This window comes from Python bivittatus, unplaced genomic scaffold, assembly GCF_059951505.1.
Source record: "Python bivittatus isolate LINGU-HERP-01145 unplaced genomic scaffold, Pbiv_v1 ctg000000_np1212, whole genome shotgun sequence".
Taxonomy (NCBI): Eukaryota; Metazoa; Chordata; class Lepidosauria; order Squamata; family Pythonidae; genus Python; species Python bivittatus.
The window spans coordinates 6,543,810-6,560,497 of NW_028277028.1; the positions used below are offsets into that span (position 1 = coordinate 6,543,810).

At 41.0% G+C, this 16,688-nt stretch overlaps 1 protein-coding gene across 1 annotated transcript in view; it reads left to right on the top strand.

Moving 5' to 3' along the window:
• The window catches only part of MARCHF10 (membrane associated ring-CH-type finger 10), a 75,494-nt gene that overhangs the window by 51,199 nt on the left and 7,607 nt on the right, over positions 1-16,688 (top strand). The window contains exon 9 of the mRNA XM_025170072.2: positions 9,950-10,059. Coding sequence (XP_025025840.1) covers positions 9,950-10,059 — 110 coding nt within the window. The remainder of the gene's footprint in view (positions 1-9,949; positions 10,060-16,688) is intronic.

Genomic DNA, 16,688 nt, shown 5'->3' on the forward strand with positions numbered 1-16,688 from the left:
TGTTCAGAGCAGTCTATTTTTTGTTCATGGGCAAGCCTTCACTCACTTTCCCAGCACTCTGCAATGTTCTTATATGTGGTTGTTCTCTTCCAGCATGTTATTTTTTCCACAGCAAAAATGAACAAGTGCACAGCACAGAACATTGCTTTCATCCCCCCAATTTTCCAGCAATCCCAGAGAACTGTAGCATTCTTAGGAATCATGAGCAAGCTCATAATGGAGAACTCTGTTGCAGAAAGTGGCAAATGTTTGCACAAAATGTTGTCCTTGAGCAAGAAAGTAAAGCAGCTACACTTATTGGCTTGTGGGGACATCACTACTCTGGTGTACCAACACGAGAGTGAGGGTGTCCATAGCACTTTTCTCTTACTAGATCAACAACTGCTTTCCATATGAGGTGGAGGGATATTTTACCTTTGGGAGCCTGGCATTTAGAGTCCTCCTGCTGCTCAACAACATCCCTGGTCACCTTGCAGCTCTGCATTTGCACACCTGAACCTGAAGATCCATTTTCTTGCCATCCGTCACCTCCTCTTGATCAAACCTACGGACCATGGTATGATTGCAACTTCTATTGAGAACTTCATGACATCCCTTGCAAAGATCAAGTCCCATACATGAAATGCATGGTGGAAAAAGTTGTGTCCTGGGAAAGTGATTTCTCACCTGCTGCAGCCATACCATCAGCAGTGGACAAAGTTGACTGGATCACTAACCCTACATTCAGTTTTTTCATGTGCTTTATTGATTTTTTGGTCATTTTCCAGGATGCTGGAACCTAACCCCCAATTCCCATAGGCTTAAAGTTTTGTTACTTGCAGTTTCATTATCCACATTGAACATAATTCCCATGAATAATGAGGTCTCCCTATATTCCAGCCCTTCTTTCTCACACACAGCAATCATATTCCCATGCTGAAATACCCAAATATTCACACACAATCACATATTCCCCTTCTTCTTTCCACCAAAAACTGGAAAAAATAAAAAAGGGGGTGGGGGCGTGACATTTTACGATGGCTGGAAGTGCTTTACAGCCTTTCTGAGGTCATCATAACTTCAAACCATTGTTAAACAAATGGTCGTTAAGCGAGGACTGGCTGTATGTCTCCCACTCCCTCTTTTTTCTTTTTTTCTTTTAGTTTTATTGCTGCAGCAGCTACATTGTTCTGCATCCATTCAAACAGCTGAGCTGAACCCTTTATTTCTTATTTCTTTTTATTCCTGGTCATTTTATTCTTCTTCAGCAAATTTCTACTGTTCATTTTTCATTTTGTTTTCTTGGTAAAACACCATTAGTAAAAGGAAGATTGAGGGTTACAGGCACAGGTTTCAGACTTCTCACACTTAGGATGCTACTACAGCAACTTTTTATAAATGGTCAAAATGTAGCAGTAAATTGCCTCCAACACATAAGCATTTTATTTTCCTATTTACTTAAGTGAGAGCCAGTTTAGTGTAGTAATTAAGGCATCAGACTAGAAACTGGGAGACCATGAGTTCCAGTCCCGCCTTAGGCACAAAGTCAGCTGGGTGACCTTGGGCCAGACACACCCTCTCAGCCCTAGGAAGCAGGCAGTGGCAAACCACTTCTGAAATCTTGCCAAGAAAACTGCAGGGACAAGTCCAGGCAATTGCCAGGAGTAAACAGTGATTTGAAGGAACTAAATAAATCAATAAATATGTAAGCAGCAAATATTATATTATTGATATCTGGTATTAATTATCAGAAGTTTACTATCAAAGGGGAATGGGCACTACTAATGCAAACACAAACGGAGGCAGTGGTTCCTGGTTTTGTTTATATTTTAATAATAGTTTTATCTCTGGTTTTCTGAAGAGAATAAGTGTTAGAAAATTGGGAGTTTTACCAGCACTGGATACATAGCATTTACTAGTCAGTTCATACTTTCTGGAATAATAAATTTGATACTTTTGACCTATTATCACTCAATTATTTATTCAGAAATTCATTCAGAATATATAGATCTCATTCCTAGATGAGAAATATATTGTCAATATGTCTTCACCACCTACCTATTATATGCTGTTTTTCATAGAAGTCCATTAATAGATTAGCTACTGCTAGAACCATTGTGCAGGCCATAGGCATACTTTAATATGCCAGTGTCACTGATTGCAAGCAATTACAAACATCAAGGATAAAAGATCTGAATCTACTTCTACTTAGCAAGAGAAGATACAGAGCTAAGGAGCTGATTTAGGCAGCATAAGTAGAAAAAATTTCCAGGAAAGCAAGTATTCAGTAAACACTCAATTTAATGAATTGGTGAGGGGATGTCTAATTAAAACACAATGTCTATTAAATAGTTAATAGAATTTTTTGAGCCCCCAAACTCATCCTATGTTTTGATGCTTATTATAATTCATTTGTCTGAAGAAAATGCCCAATTTTAATCTGAACCTTGGAAGTGTGCTGCTTCTGTGTATCGACTGCAAATAGTCAGAGGGTGGGCCGTGCTCAGGGAAGGCACCTCCAGTGTTTGTTACCAGTGGAATATTCCGGCCCTCTGTACTCAGACCCAGGCCCTGGACAGCAGATCCATGGCGGCCCTGGCTTTCAGCTGCTGCTTCTTAACACCAGGTCAGTCAACAACAAGGCCCCCCCTTATGTATGTGATCTGAGGAGCGGGCTGACCTGGCATGCATTACTGAGACCTGGTTGGGCCCTGAATAGGGGGTTCCCCTTTCACAAATATGGCCAGCCGGGTTTACAGTTTGGCACCAGCCAAGACCCCAGGGCAGGGGAGGGGGGAAGCAGTTGTCATCTGGGACTCTGTTGGCCTTTAGAGGCACTGCTCCACAAGTGACCAGTTGTGAGACCCTGTACCTGAGGTTGGGCTCATGAGAACAGTTAGGATTCTTGCTACTGTACTAGCTTCCCTGCTGCATAGCAACCTCCCTGCCTGAGCTGCTAGAGGCAGTCTTGGGACTGGCGGTGGAGTTCCCCAGACTTATGGTTCTGGGGGACTTTAATCTGCCATCCCTGGGATGTACCTTGGAGGCATCCTGGGAGTTCATGGTCACCATGACAGCCATGGGCCTGTCCCAGATTATTCGCGACCTGACTCGCACTGGACTTAGTTTTCTTGTCTGAGCAGTGGCAATGTGATCTAAAGGGGGAATTACATCTGTCCCCCTTATCATGGTCCGATCATGCCCTGGTGGCCTTGAGATTCTCCTATGGCACCTTCCTCTGCAGGGAGGCAGGACCCATTTGATTGGTCTGCCCCCGGCGACTGATGGACCCAATGGGATTCCAGAGGGAGCTGGGGACTATACCCAAGGATCTGCTGCACGGTCCAGCAGAAGCCCTAACTGCCACCTGGAATGGGAAGGTGGCTGAGGCCTTGGACAAGATTGCGCCTCTGCGACCTCTCTTGACCCATCGAGCCCGATACTCCCTGTGGTTTATGGAGGAGTTGTAGGTTCTGAAAAGGATTAAGAGACATCTAGAGTGCTGCTGGAGAAAAACAAGGACTGAATCCAACCAAACACAGGCTAGAGCCACTATTAAGGCCTACCTTGTGGCGGTAAGAGCGGTGAAACGTCAACATTTCTCCACTCTTATTGCATCCGCAGAATGCCACCCAGCGGCCCTGTTTAAGATCACTCAATCTCTTCTGGGAAAGGTGGGCCCAGTGACTCGCCTACAGGGCTGCACAGAAGAGTTTTCTGGGCATCTGGAGGATTAAATCGCTCGGATACATTCCCAGTTGGATACCAAGTGTGTGGCATGGCTTGTGGAGATGCCTGTGGTACGTACTTACCCTGTTATCTGGGAACAGTTTGATCCTGTTGGACCTGAGGAAGCGGACAGGGTCCTCCAGGCTATAAATGTCACCACCTGTCAGTTAGATCCATGCCCCTCCTGGCTGGTTAAGGCAGCTCGGGAGGTGACATGTGGGTGGGTCCAGGCGATGGTGAATTCATCCTTGAGAGAGGGAGTGTTTCCAGAAGCCTTTAAAGAGGCACTGGTACGCCCCCTCTTCACGAAACCATCACTGGATCCCACTGTACTGGACAATTTTTGTCCAGTCTCCCACCTTCTCTTTTTAGGGAAGGTGGTTGAGAAGGTGGTGGTGTTGCAGTTCCATAGGATCCTGGATGAAACAGATTATCTGGAGCCTTTTCAGTCAGGTTTCAGGCCTGGATTTGGGACTGAAACAGCATCGGTCGCCCTTTTGGATGATCTCTGGCAGGAGCGGGATGGGGGTTGTGCTCTTCTTGACCTCTCAGCGGCTTTCGATACCATCAACCATGGTATCCTTTTGGGTCGGCTCGGGAAGTTGGGGGTGGGTGACACAGTTTTGTGCTGGCTCACCTCCTTCCTCCAAGGACAGTCCCAATCGGTGTTGATAGGGAGCGAGAGGTCCAGCCCATGGCCCCTCCTTTGTGGGGTGCGCAGGGTTCGGTACTTTCCCCGCTCCTTTTTAACATCTCCATGAAACCACTGGGCGAGAGCATCCGCCACCATGGGATGAGGTATCATCAATATGCAGATGATACCCAGTTACACATCTCCATCCCAGGTGATCTGAGTGATGCTGTGAGTATTCTTTCACAGTGCCTGGAGGCTGTGGGGGTCTGGATGGGGAATAACAGGCTTCAGCTGAACCCTGGTGAGACGGAGTGGCTGTGAGTTGGGGACTCCTCTGTATCTGTATGTATCTGGAAGTTTACCGTCTTTGGTTCTGAATGGGGTCGCACTACCCCAGACAGACCTGGTGCATAATCTGGGGGTCCTCCTGGACTCACAACTCCTGCTCATAGAGCAGGTGGCAGTCGTGGCCAGGAGGGCCTTTGCTCAACTACGTGTTGTGCACCAGTTACACCCTTTCCTGGATCGGGAATCCCTCCAGTCAGTCACTAATGCCCTAGTCATCTCCCATATACACTATTGCAATGTGCTCTCCATGGGGCTACCCTTGAAAAGTATCCAGAAGCTTCAGCTGGTTCAAAATGCAGCCGCGCAGGCAATTTTAGGTGCCCCAAAGATAGACATGTTACACCTTTGCTGTGTGAGCTGCATTGGGTCCCAGTTTGCTTCCGGGTCCAATTCAAATGCACCCCATTTCCCTTTCCTCTTAAGGAAACTGTTCCTCTTTTTCATTATATGGTCTGAAATTTGGCAAGAGAAAAATGGCAGCATTGAGAAACAACAGTTTGATTAAAAACAATTTGTCACCTCTTCTGGCTAAGCTGACTACTTCCCTACCACCCACTCTGACAGATGAGCAATAACATTGTTGCCCAGGAACTAGGTATGTTGAAGATAAATCTAGAAACTTTAGTGTCATGACTCTATTTAGAATTGGATGTAAGTCTCCATTCCATGTTTGCAAGACCATTTGTCATGTGTGAAATTGAAGAAGGAGAAAACATCTGTTTTCATAGGCAGAAGAAAAAAAGTAAGGGGGTGTGTGTGATAGAAAGGAAGGAATACTGACAATTTGACATGAGTGATTTTTTTCTATCTTTCTTCAATTTAAAATAAAATCAAGCTCTTCTTTCTAAGCAATGCCTTGGCTATAGTTAGCCTATATTTTTTTTCTTTGAAAGGATTGTTTTTGTTGGCCATAGGAACAATATTCTATGATGACACAGATAGAAACAAGAAGAGAAGTATGAATGATTCCTCAATCTTTCAGCATACTCAAGTATTCAACAAATCCTACCTCTGTTGCATAAAACATTATCAGTTCAGAATAAAAAACTGATACTTCCAAACCCTATTGAGTTTCACTGTAGGAATTTATATTTAGAAAGTGGAATATCCACTGTAGCCAGGTATCAAAACTTAAACATCCAGTATCAGATTAAAATTTAATCTAGTAATATCTTCTCTGCTTGCAGATTAAAATTTGGAAAAAAGGTGATTGGTTCATATGTCTCATCTTTACTTGTGTCTTTCTTTGATAGCATAAATAGCAGCTGCAAAATAAATTATACCATAGTGCTTTATTTTTATCACAAACATGTCCTGCAATACTTATTCTCACAATTGTGAACTTCACAGTGTTGTTATTTAGCACTATCTGAAGTATTTTAAAGCTGATACCTCTAAACAACTATTCTTGTTTTGTCATTATATTTAATTGTATGTGCTTTGTCTTTTAAGATTATTTGATATCAGTCCAATAAACAAATGTGTAGCTGAAAACACAATATATGATCCTACTGTTATATTTGCTTATTTTATGTTCCATTAATTTTTCTTTTTATCTTTAAGTAAAATATACTCCATTATTTTTTCCTTGTAGATTTATATGTAAAACTTAGTTTCAGCTATTTGTCTAAGTAAAGTGCCAACACATGGGGTTTCATTCTTTTTCTTTTTTCTAAACTATATCCAGTTATTTCTCTGTGCAAAAGGTCCTTGATCCTTTTAGTTTGCTAGAGGCTTTCACTGCAGTGCATGGGTGACTTGCACTATTTTTCCAACTGCTTTTCATTAAAAATAATTTTATTATAATATATTAATTAATAAGAAAAAATAGATGCATACAACAGTATTAACAACATAATTTCAAAGTTAATAATCAGAATAATAAAAGGCAGGAGGGGGGAGAGGCCTGAAAAATTATGCTATAAACAGCACAACTGCAAAGAATTTACCATGTTGCTCAAAAGTCATCTTCCTCTGCTGAAAAAAAAAATCAAATATTGACAGAAACATATATCAACAATGCACTATTGAAAATCAGATATAGTTTTCTTCTTCCAGTGTTGTATGATTATTACTTTTGGTTAGCCCACAAATCTGAGACACAGTTCTTGATGTCTGGATAAACTTCCACAGAATTAAAAACTAAGTTTCATTTACTTCAGAGTGGTTTTAACAGTTTATTCAGTTCAGGGCCTTGTTATTGCACCTGTTTGGTTCTGATGGCATTGCAGGGATTAGAGGCTCTAAACTAGTAGCTTCTTTTTACAGAGCTGGAGGAAGTTAATAAAATTTATTCATATATTTATTAATATTTCTAACCAATGCTGACAGACTCTGAATAGGATACAGCAAAGTGAAAACAAAAATGGAATCTAAATTTCAACAATTAAAATAGTATTAAGAACCATAGGGGCCAGTAAAACATGGAGACCATTAAACTAAACAAATCTAAACTAAGAAATGAATGCATGAAATTCCTTTGGTTTGTTTATGAAATGCCAACAGGGTCAGAGTCCAATCAAAGGCCTGTCACCTGATCCCCATGTACCTCACAAGGAAATTAGCACTGAATATTTATGTGACTTTAATGTCTTGTACTGGTAAACCAATGTAAGGTTGTTCTAAAGCAACAGTTCTCAAAGTGTGGTCTGGGGGACCCCAAGAACCTTTCAGGGGGTCCATGAAGTCAAATTCATAAATATATTAACAGTTCCCAGTTTTAATTTTGAATACAATACATATCAATAAATGATTTATGATGATTATGTGCCATCAAACCATTTTTGACTCCTAGCAAACACATAGATTTTCTCCTTGACCATCTATCCCTAACATGTTCTTTCAGGTCTCCCAATGGTGCACTCATCACCACTGTGACTGAGTCCATCCATCTTGTTGCTGGTCATCCTCTTCTTCTCTTTCCTTCCACCTTTCCCAGAATTAGAGCCTTTTCCAGAGAGCTAGGTCTTTGCATAATGTATCCAAAGTAGGATAATTTGAGTCTGGTCATTTGCGTCTCGCGTGAGAACTCTGGGTTGACTTGTTTGATGATCCATCGGTTTCTTTCCTTGGCTGTCCATGGTATTCTCAGTCTTCTCCAACATTGAAGTACAAAGCATCAGTATTCATATCCTGCTTCTTCAAAGTCCAACTTTCGCTTCCATAGAGCGTCAAAGGGAATACCACAGCTTGCATGATTCTGATCTTTGTAGGTATAGACACATCACAGCATTTGAATATCTTTTCCAAGGCCTTCATCGCTGCTGTACCAAGTTATATCAATAGATATAACCCACATAAACCAAAGTTCTTTGGGGTCCTCAATCATTTTTAATAATGTAAAGGTGTCCTGAGACTAAAATGTTTGAGAACCCCTGCTCTAAGGAATATAAATTTGACTTTAAAATAAGGTTTATAAACAAAAATTGTTTTGTGCATATTGTGTCCTGCTCCCAGTCGACATGCACACACAGATAAAGCTGTAATAGTTAGTATTAAAATGAGAAATACAGGTAACAAAAATGAAATAAGAATTCTCTGATACACCCCAAATGCAAGTCACAGTATCTTTGAGGGGAAATCCAAGCAAACGAGGCTAGAGCAGCAGGCAGTGTCATTGTCAGAAGGGACCCAAAGGTTCAAGATACAAACATAGGTCATAATCTGGTCCGAAGTCAAAGAGCAGGATTCCAAGAGGCATTTTTATGAGGTGAACAGAGAGAGTTCTGGGTAGCATAGCAGTCATTCCCAATTAGGGATTGCTTGCTAGCAGTGGCTATAAAATAAACTCACACACACCCCTACCAGGTATAAGCAGTCACTGGTGGAAATGCCCTTGCATCATGAAGAGCCACACAGATCTCCCCTGTTGTGCTCTTTGCTCAGCTCTATGTACCTTAGGGATGGGAGGAGCTCCCAGATCAGGCCCCCCATTCTCTGCTGTTTCCAGCAGCTCAGAATGCCCTGCAGCCAAATCAGCTCTAGATGTCTCCCTGCTGCTCTTAAGACAGGCTGCTCTTTCCCAGGATCATTTCAAGTGGTCTCCTCCTCAGAGTCAAAGTTGGAGCTGGTCCTGACAGATTGCATGCTTCCAATATTTACTAAAGGTTGATTGCAATTGCATTGCATATTGAAAATTAATTCAGGAGTTGGAATATTCACTCATATTGCTTGGATTTGTCCTATTATTTTCACCTGTGAGGCTGAAATCAATAGGATTGTTAATGTGACACTGGATCAGTCATTGTGTGTTAAAGATGCATATAACATTCTTGGCTGCATCTCCCCTATTTAGAATCAAGACAACCAAAAATGATGGCCAAAAGATTTATTACATAGCAGTGGAAAGAGAATTCTACTTATGATTTGTCTCAATGGATTGTTGGCCTGTGTTTTTTTGTCAAAAGATGAATTAGTATTTTTGGACAAAGAGCCAAGGAAAAAGACTTTCAAGTTATTTTTATTCTCCAAGCTATTTTTTCCCTTTATATTTTTATTTATTATTTTTGTGTTACATTGGATTATTACTAAATTACAGGTTTCTGTTAATTAGTTTGATAAAATAAATAAGAAATCTACATTTTAAGCTTTCCTTTTTTTTTTTTTTGTCATTGGCAAAAACTTGGCCTATTCCAAACTTGTGCTATGTATGATGTATTTGTGAACATGTATGTCTGTGTGTGTGTCTATATTAGTTGTTAGGAATATATAAATGTTATAATTAGCACTGAAGTTCAGCTCCAACCCAATCAATAGTAGTTCTTTTGTGCTCCAATAGATTTCTGAAATTTCTTCTGTATTGTTTGTACAGAGCCAGTTTGGTGTAGTGGTTAAGGCATCAGACTAGAAACCAGGAGACCATGAGTTCTAGTCCATCTTTATGCACAAAGCCAGCTGATCTTGGGCCAGTCACACTCTCCCAGCCCTAGGAAGGAGGCAGTGACAAACCAGTTCTAAAATTTGCCAAGAAAACTGGAGAGACTTGTCCAGGCAGTTGCCGGGAGTCAACATTGACTCGAAGGCACACACACACATTTTTTGTACATCTCAGGCATATCTCGTAAGCTGTAAAATGGAAATCAGTATGCTAACATCAGTAAACAAAATACTTACTCTGTAATGTGATTGTGAATACAAAATGTACATACAGCCCTGAACTGATCAGATATGTGGCATAGTAATTAGGGGAAATATTAAACTTTTTACCTCCAGAAAATCTATCCTGCAAGTAAGATAACAGAAATCCCTTGTGTTTATTAGGTGCTGAGCTTGGTGCAGTGAAAACATGTGAGCTGTGTAAGCAGAGTCTCACTGTAGATCTGGATGATTTTAATGTGAATGACTACTACAGGAATCATCAGCAGTCTCGGGTAAGAAATCAGCTACTCTGGTAAGTCCATCCTGTGGCCCTTTACTGAAGAAAGCAAATATCTTTGATTATCTTCCTTGATGAAAACTCAGCCTGCTTGGAAACCAGAAATTTAAAGGAGAATTTTCCATTTGTATCATGTAATGTCTTCCTAAACCTATCCCCAGTCTGTGAGAGAGATAGCCTTATATAATTATTAAGCACATTAGTATGATTGATTGATTATGTGCCATCAAGTTGATGCCAACTCTTAACAATCATAGAGATAGAACTTCTCAGGATGGTCAGTCCCCAACCAGGTCCTTTAGGTTTTCCAATGGTACACCTATCCTTCTCTATAATTGAGTCCATCCACCTTGCTGCTGCTCATCCTCTTCTTCCCTTTCCTTCTACCTTTTCCAGAATTATACACTTCTCTACAGAGCTAGGTCTTTACATAATGTGTCCAAAATATGATAATTTAAGCTTGGTCATTTGTGCCTTGAATGAGAACTCTGTACTGATTTGTTCTATGATCCATTTGTTTTCTTGACTATTTGTGGTGTTCTCAGGAGGCTTCTCCAATACCCTAGAAGGCAGAAGCTATCCACTATTTCATATCTTCATTGTCAATTCTATGTTTGGTTGCCATACCTATTGTCATTAGTTTGGTCTCCTTTATATTTCACTGTGCTCCTTGACTTTCATTACTAGTGCTTGCAGATTATTTGCATTTTTAGCTACCAGAGTAGTGTTATCAGCATAGAGCAAATTATTGATGTTCCTCCAATTTTAAAACTACACTCATCTTCCAGTCAAGCCTCCCTCAGTATATATTCAGCATATAAGTTAAATAAATAAATAGAGAATATACAGCCTTATCTCACTGTTTTGCCAATACAAAGTCAGTCTGTTTTACTATGTTCTATCTAGACTGTAGCTTCCTGTCCTGAGTGTAGGTTTTACATGAGGACAATGAGATGTTCTGGGATTCCCATTTTCCTAAAGACATCCCACAGCTTGTTATAGTCATCACAAATGAAGGCCTTCCTATTATCACTGAAGCACATATTGACTTCTTTTTTATATTCTTTGGCTTTCTCAATTATCCAGCATGCATCAGCAATAACGTTCCTTGATTCTTAGCCTTTTCAAAACCAGCTGTTTCTTGGTTTTGGCAGTCTCTTTTCATATTCATCATTAACAGCTTCTTTGATTTCATTCCACAGTTCCTTTGGGTCTATATCAATGAGGCTCAGACTTCAAAGTGATTCCTGATGTTCTCCTTAAAAATGGTGGGTATATTCTCAAGATCATATTGTGGAAACTGAGTAGGTTTGTTCTTCCACTTTAGCTTGACTTGGAATTTGCACATGAGCAGTTCATGATCTATTCCACAGTCAGCACCTGGCCATGTCTCTGTTCTTAAAACCAGGCTCTTTCACCTCTTGTATCAATAATATAGTCAGTCTGATTTCTGCGTGCTCCATCTTGTGATACCCATGTATATAGGTGTCACTTTTGTTCTTTGAAAATTGTGTTAGCAATGAAGAAATAATTAGATTGGCAGAAACTGATAAGTCATTCTCCTGATTCATTTTTGTATATAGGCAGCACATCTTGCTTAAATGTTCTGTTGATTTTAGATTGAACTTGACAATAAAATTTGTCAGCCTCCTCTTCTTCTGCATCAGTGATTGAAGCATAAACATGTATAATCATTGTATTAAAGGGTTATTATTATTCAGGCATTGGCTGCAGTGTTCCCAATTATTGTGTTTGCTATATTCTACATAACTATGAAAATAATGCTATTCCTTCTTTGTTTTTCATGTCCTGAGTAGTAAACAGCATGATCTTTTGGCTGAAAGTGTCCAGTTCCAGTCCATGTCAATTTGTTGATGCTTAAGATATCAATGTGTAGTTGATGGATTTCATCTTTTACTGTGTTGAGCTTTCCCATACTCATGCTTCTTATGTTCCATGTTCCCACTGTAATTCTGCCTTTGCAGCTTCAAATTTCCTTTCCTACATGATAACATCAGCAACTAGACAACCCTAATGCTTTAATCTACATACCATTAGTACTCCAAAAAATCCTTAGTTCTTTCTCAATAGCATGTTAAGTGCTATCCAAGCTGAGGGGCTCATTATCCAGCATTATATCATCAGTCACTTTATTTTATCTGTCTATGTGGTTTTCTTGGTAAAATACAGAAGTGCTTACAACTACCTTCTCCCACATAGTATACAATGATGATTTTGCCTTTGTCATTAAAGTTATAAAGTTATAAAGATGCCTCCAGCATTTTCCTATATTATTGTTGCCTAATATAAGTGCCTGCTTGCTTTAGCTGGGCAGCTAGGGTGACCTTTATGCCTTGGGTGACTCTGCAGGGTATATATACGCTTGACATGCTCTCCCAGCATTCTTCGCTCATTTATCTCAGGAACATCTCCCTGCCATGATGAGGCACCATACTAGAATGTGAGGTGGAAGCATATTAATATAAAAGTAGACTCTTCCACTTTAAGTTAACACTATTCCAGCCACAGCTTTAATATGTATAAAGTCTGTAATGATTTTTCACCCATTACCTAGGAGGGAAGGCCAGGTGAACTCTTAGGGTGTGAGTAGAAGCAGCATTTCCTCACTCTACATAGATGTCTAGTGCATACCACAGTGATGAAAAAAATAATTATGTCATGACATCACAAAGTGATATTGGATGCCTATATATAAGTCATGTGGCTTTCATTGCACTGCACATTTCATCATTAGCCCCACTTTGTCTCCCCTTCCTCCCCATTCCCCCAGATATCTATGCCTCTGTACTAGCTCTTCTGTCTCAAGTTACTTTCATACCTGCCACCTCCGTATCCTTATTTTTTACCTGAAATTCTCTCCAGGATTCCAGTATGCTAGAGGAGAGTTCCACAGTTTTGTTTGGGGAAGAAAGGCATTCTGTATTAACAATACTCTGTAAAGAGTAAAAGGATGACCTTGACAGAGAGAGGAAAGATCTGTTACCAAAGCAACAAAGAGGGAAACATTGCTTGAGTCCAGAAGATGGAGGTGGATTACAAAACCATCTCAGATAGACACCCCCCTAATTCACATGCATATTCTTGGTCTGATTTGCCCGATAGGGCTGATATACTCTAAAATGAGCAAACCTCCATTATTTATTTCAGGAAAAGAAGAGGCAGTTTAGCACAATTCCATATTAACTGTATGTCAGTGGAGATCTTTACGTTTAGATGCATCAGCCCCACTTTTCCTCACTACTGTATCCAGAAAATAATAAGGGATGTCAAATTGGTTTTTTGTTGCTTAGTTGTTAGTTTCTCTGTATTTATCAGTGTCTATCACTTCCTTTACCTTGTCAAGAGGTAGCTACAGTTTCAGCTATCCCATTCTGTGGAACATAGTTAGGTTAGTAGGGTCTGCTTCCCTCTTCTCTGGAGTTACTTCTGCTCTCATGTCTTCCCATATAATTCTTTATCTCACATTATTTTAACTTGGGTGATATCCAAATGCTGTGTGGGAGGAGGGGGAGACTGACCAACCTAGAGAAGCCTAGGTAGAGTCACGAAGTCAGATCCAGTCCATTTCTGCTACAGAGCTCTGGTTGGTGGATGTTTTCCCCACTCACTGGTGACCTGCTGAAAGGGATAGCAGCAAAACCGGAAGAAAAACACAGTAATCTTGCCTGCAGTGACAGGCCCACTCACAAATCAGGACAATGCCATTTGGCAGCAACAGAAAAGATGCAACAAAGCCAAAATAGGAATCAGCAATGAGGACAGCAAATTTTACGTAGGGATAGTTTTGTGCCAACTGAAAGATGGGTAGCTAGCACCTCAACTCAACAGTGGGGAAAGGCCTTAAGCTTTCTCATTTTAAATAATTTCAAAAGTTTCAGCAAAGTTTTTAAAAATAGAATGTTGAACAATTTGATGCCTTAGACAATGTGGATAATATGTGCAAAGAAAAATTTAAAAACTAATTATTTGCTTTGTATCATGCTGGCTTAGCATTTACTTTTCAAATTAAAACACCTTTCTTAAAAAGTCAAATGGTGTAGGGAGTCTGGAGGGCACTAGCATTAGCATCACACTGGAGATCCCAGAACTATGTAATACTATTATTTTATGGTTAATGGCTGTACAGAAAATAATTTGCCCCAGAGCCAAGCTGGTCCAGTCTCTTTTGTTATAAATCCCCAAATTTCTCACTCTTAAAAAGGAGCTTGCCATGAAAATTTAAGGTAAATGTCAGGAGAGAGGCATCAGTTTTCATAGACTACTTATTACCTCAAAGCAGCCTTTAGCCATACACTGTTTTATTTCTTTTAAGTGCAAATGTAATATAATTAGTGATCATACTCACAAGGATGAATTTCTCTTTGGCTTGTGGAAATATTCAATAAAATCTTGGGGTCCAAACTAAGAGGATTTTTTTTAAGAACATGGAATGAAATGTTAGGGATGACAAGGGAATACATTTCATTCATGCATGTCTGTCTGTCTATCTATCATCTACCCATCCATCCAAAACAAAATAATCTTAAAGAGAATACCAGTATTACTTGTGGGGAATAAATATCATCTTTTGATGATATTTAGGAGGTGACAATTTTTTACAATGAATAGATTTTATTTTGAACCTAGTGGATTTTAATGTGGAAAGAGAAGACTTAAGATTTGGTAACTCGTGTCCAAACTAGCCTATCCCCCCTCTAAGGATATAGTATATATTTTTTGTCTAATCCACTTGAGCTCTGGAAAAGACAGCATAGCAACCATTTTGGTGGTTGGATTTGTTACTGCCCAGGTGTTTTGTTTTGTTTTGTTTTTGCATCTTTAGACCTGACAGACTAATGGGTGATGGATGGATGCTTTTCTTGTGAGGTGTGTTTGGTAGGGTGATCCTTCCCCTGTTGAGGGGCAGTTTGCTCTTTACCTGGGTGAGAGCAGGGGGTGGGGGATAACCCTTGTTTGAAGGTAAAGTGGGATAGCCCTGCCAGGCCCGTGAAAGGGGTCTTGTTGGGAGTTGTTCAGTTGGGCTGTGATATTGGTTGGGCTGGGGAGTATTATCTGAGATACTGGTAGTGCTGAGAGCATGAGTTAAAGCACTCCAGGACCCCAGATACCCTTCCAAGGATGTATTGGATATTGGAGTGACAGAGTCCTCTACTCTGGGGATCTGCCAGTATGGGTTGGAGGAGGAAGGGATTTTTGGGGAGTTAAGTGGTAGGAGAGAAGGGGTGGGCCACTCTCGGGGAACATGGCCTTGGTGTCTTATTCCAGGGCCAGGTTCTGGCTCCTGGGCTGTATTCCATGCCCCAGTCAGCAGACCTTCAGAGGCCTGGGCTTTCAACTGCTGCTGCTTAACACCAGGTCAATCTGTAATAAGGCCACTCTCAACTATGACTTGATTACGGATGAGAAGGCTGACATGGCTGGGTCCAGAAAGGGTGTGCCCCTTTCAGAAATGTGCCTGGCCAGGTTTTAGGTGTGGCATCAGCTGAGATGCCAGGGCAGGGCTTGGGGAGTGGCAATTGTCATTTTGGAGTCCCTAACGGCTTTTGGAGGTGCTGCTCCACAAACTACTGGATGTGAGACCCTGTTGGGTTGGGCTCTAGAGATCAGTTGAGGCTGTTGCTACTGTTATAGCCTCCCTGCTGCATGGCGATCTCCCTGCCTGGGTTCCTTGACTCAATTTCTGGGTTAGCAGTGGAGTTTTCCAGGCTTATCTGCATTCTCTGGGGGTGGGGTCTGAGGCTGCTCAGGAGTTCATGGCCACCATGACAGCCGTAGGCCTATCCCAGGTCATCCAGGGGACATTGGTCACACGCCTGATCTGGTTTTTTAGTTGGAACAGTGGCAATGTGATCAGTAATTGTGGGAGCTCTCTGTGGCTCCCATGTCATGGTCAGATCATGTCCTGATAACCATGGGATTTTCTGGCATCACTCCCCAAAGCAGGGAGGCAGGACCTATTTGATTGGTCCACCCCTGTTGACAAATGGACCCAGATTGGTTCCAATGGGAACTGGGGCTTATTCCTGATGGTTTGCTGCACAGTTCGACTGAAGCTTTGGTTGTTGCCTGGAATAAGAGGGCAGAGGAGGCCTTGGATAGGATCGCACTCATGCAGCCTCTCTCTTCTCATAGATCCTGTCACTCTCTGTGATTTACAGAAGAGTTGGGGGAGATGAAGTGGGTTAAGAGATGCTTGGAGCGCTGCTGGAGGTCAATGAAAATTGTGGGAAATGATGATGCTAGGAAGCTATTTCCCTTTTGTAGAAAGCAGAATGAAGGGATTTGTACTGATTCATCACACATGCAAGCTCAGATGTACTGGCAGACAAGTAATGCAGGGATTCGTCTTGTCCAGCTTGATGGTAGCAAACATGAATACTGGTTCAGTAAGATTGTTTGCAAGCTCTAGACTCACAACAGACATCTCAGAGGTATTTTAATGTACATGCTAGGGTGATTGTCTGGAAAATCTAATTAAGAGCAATTAGAAAAGGGTAGTGGCCACTGGAATTTTAAAACTGATGGTTTATGTTAGAGAGTACTACTTTCTCTTTACAAATCCTGTTCTAAGTACATGGTATTTTTCATGAAACTTTTTCTTCC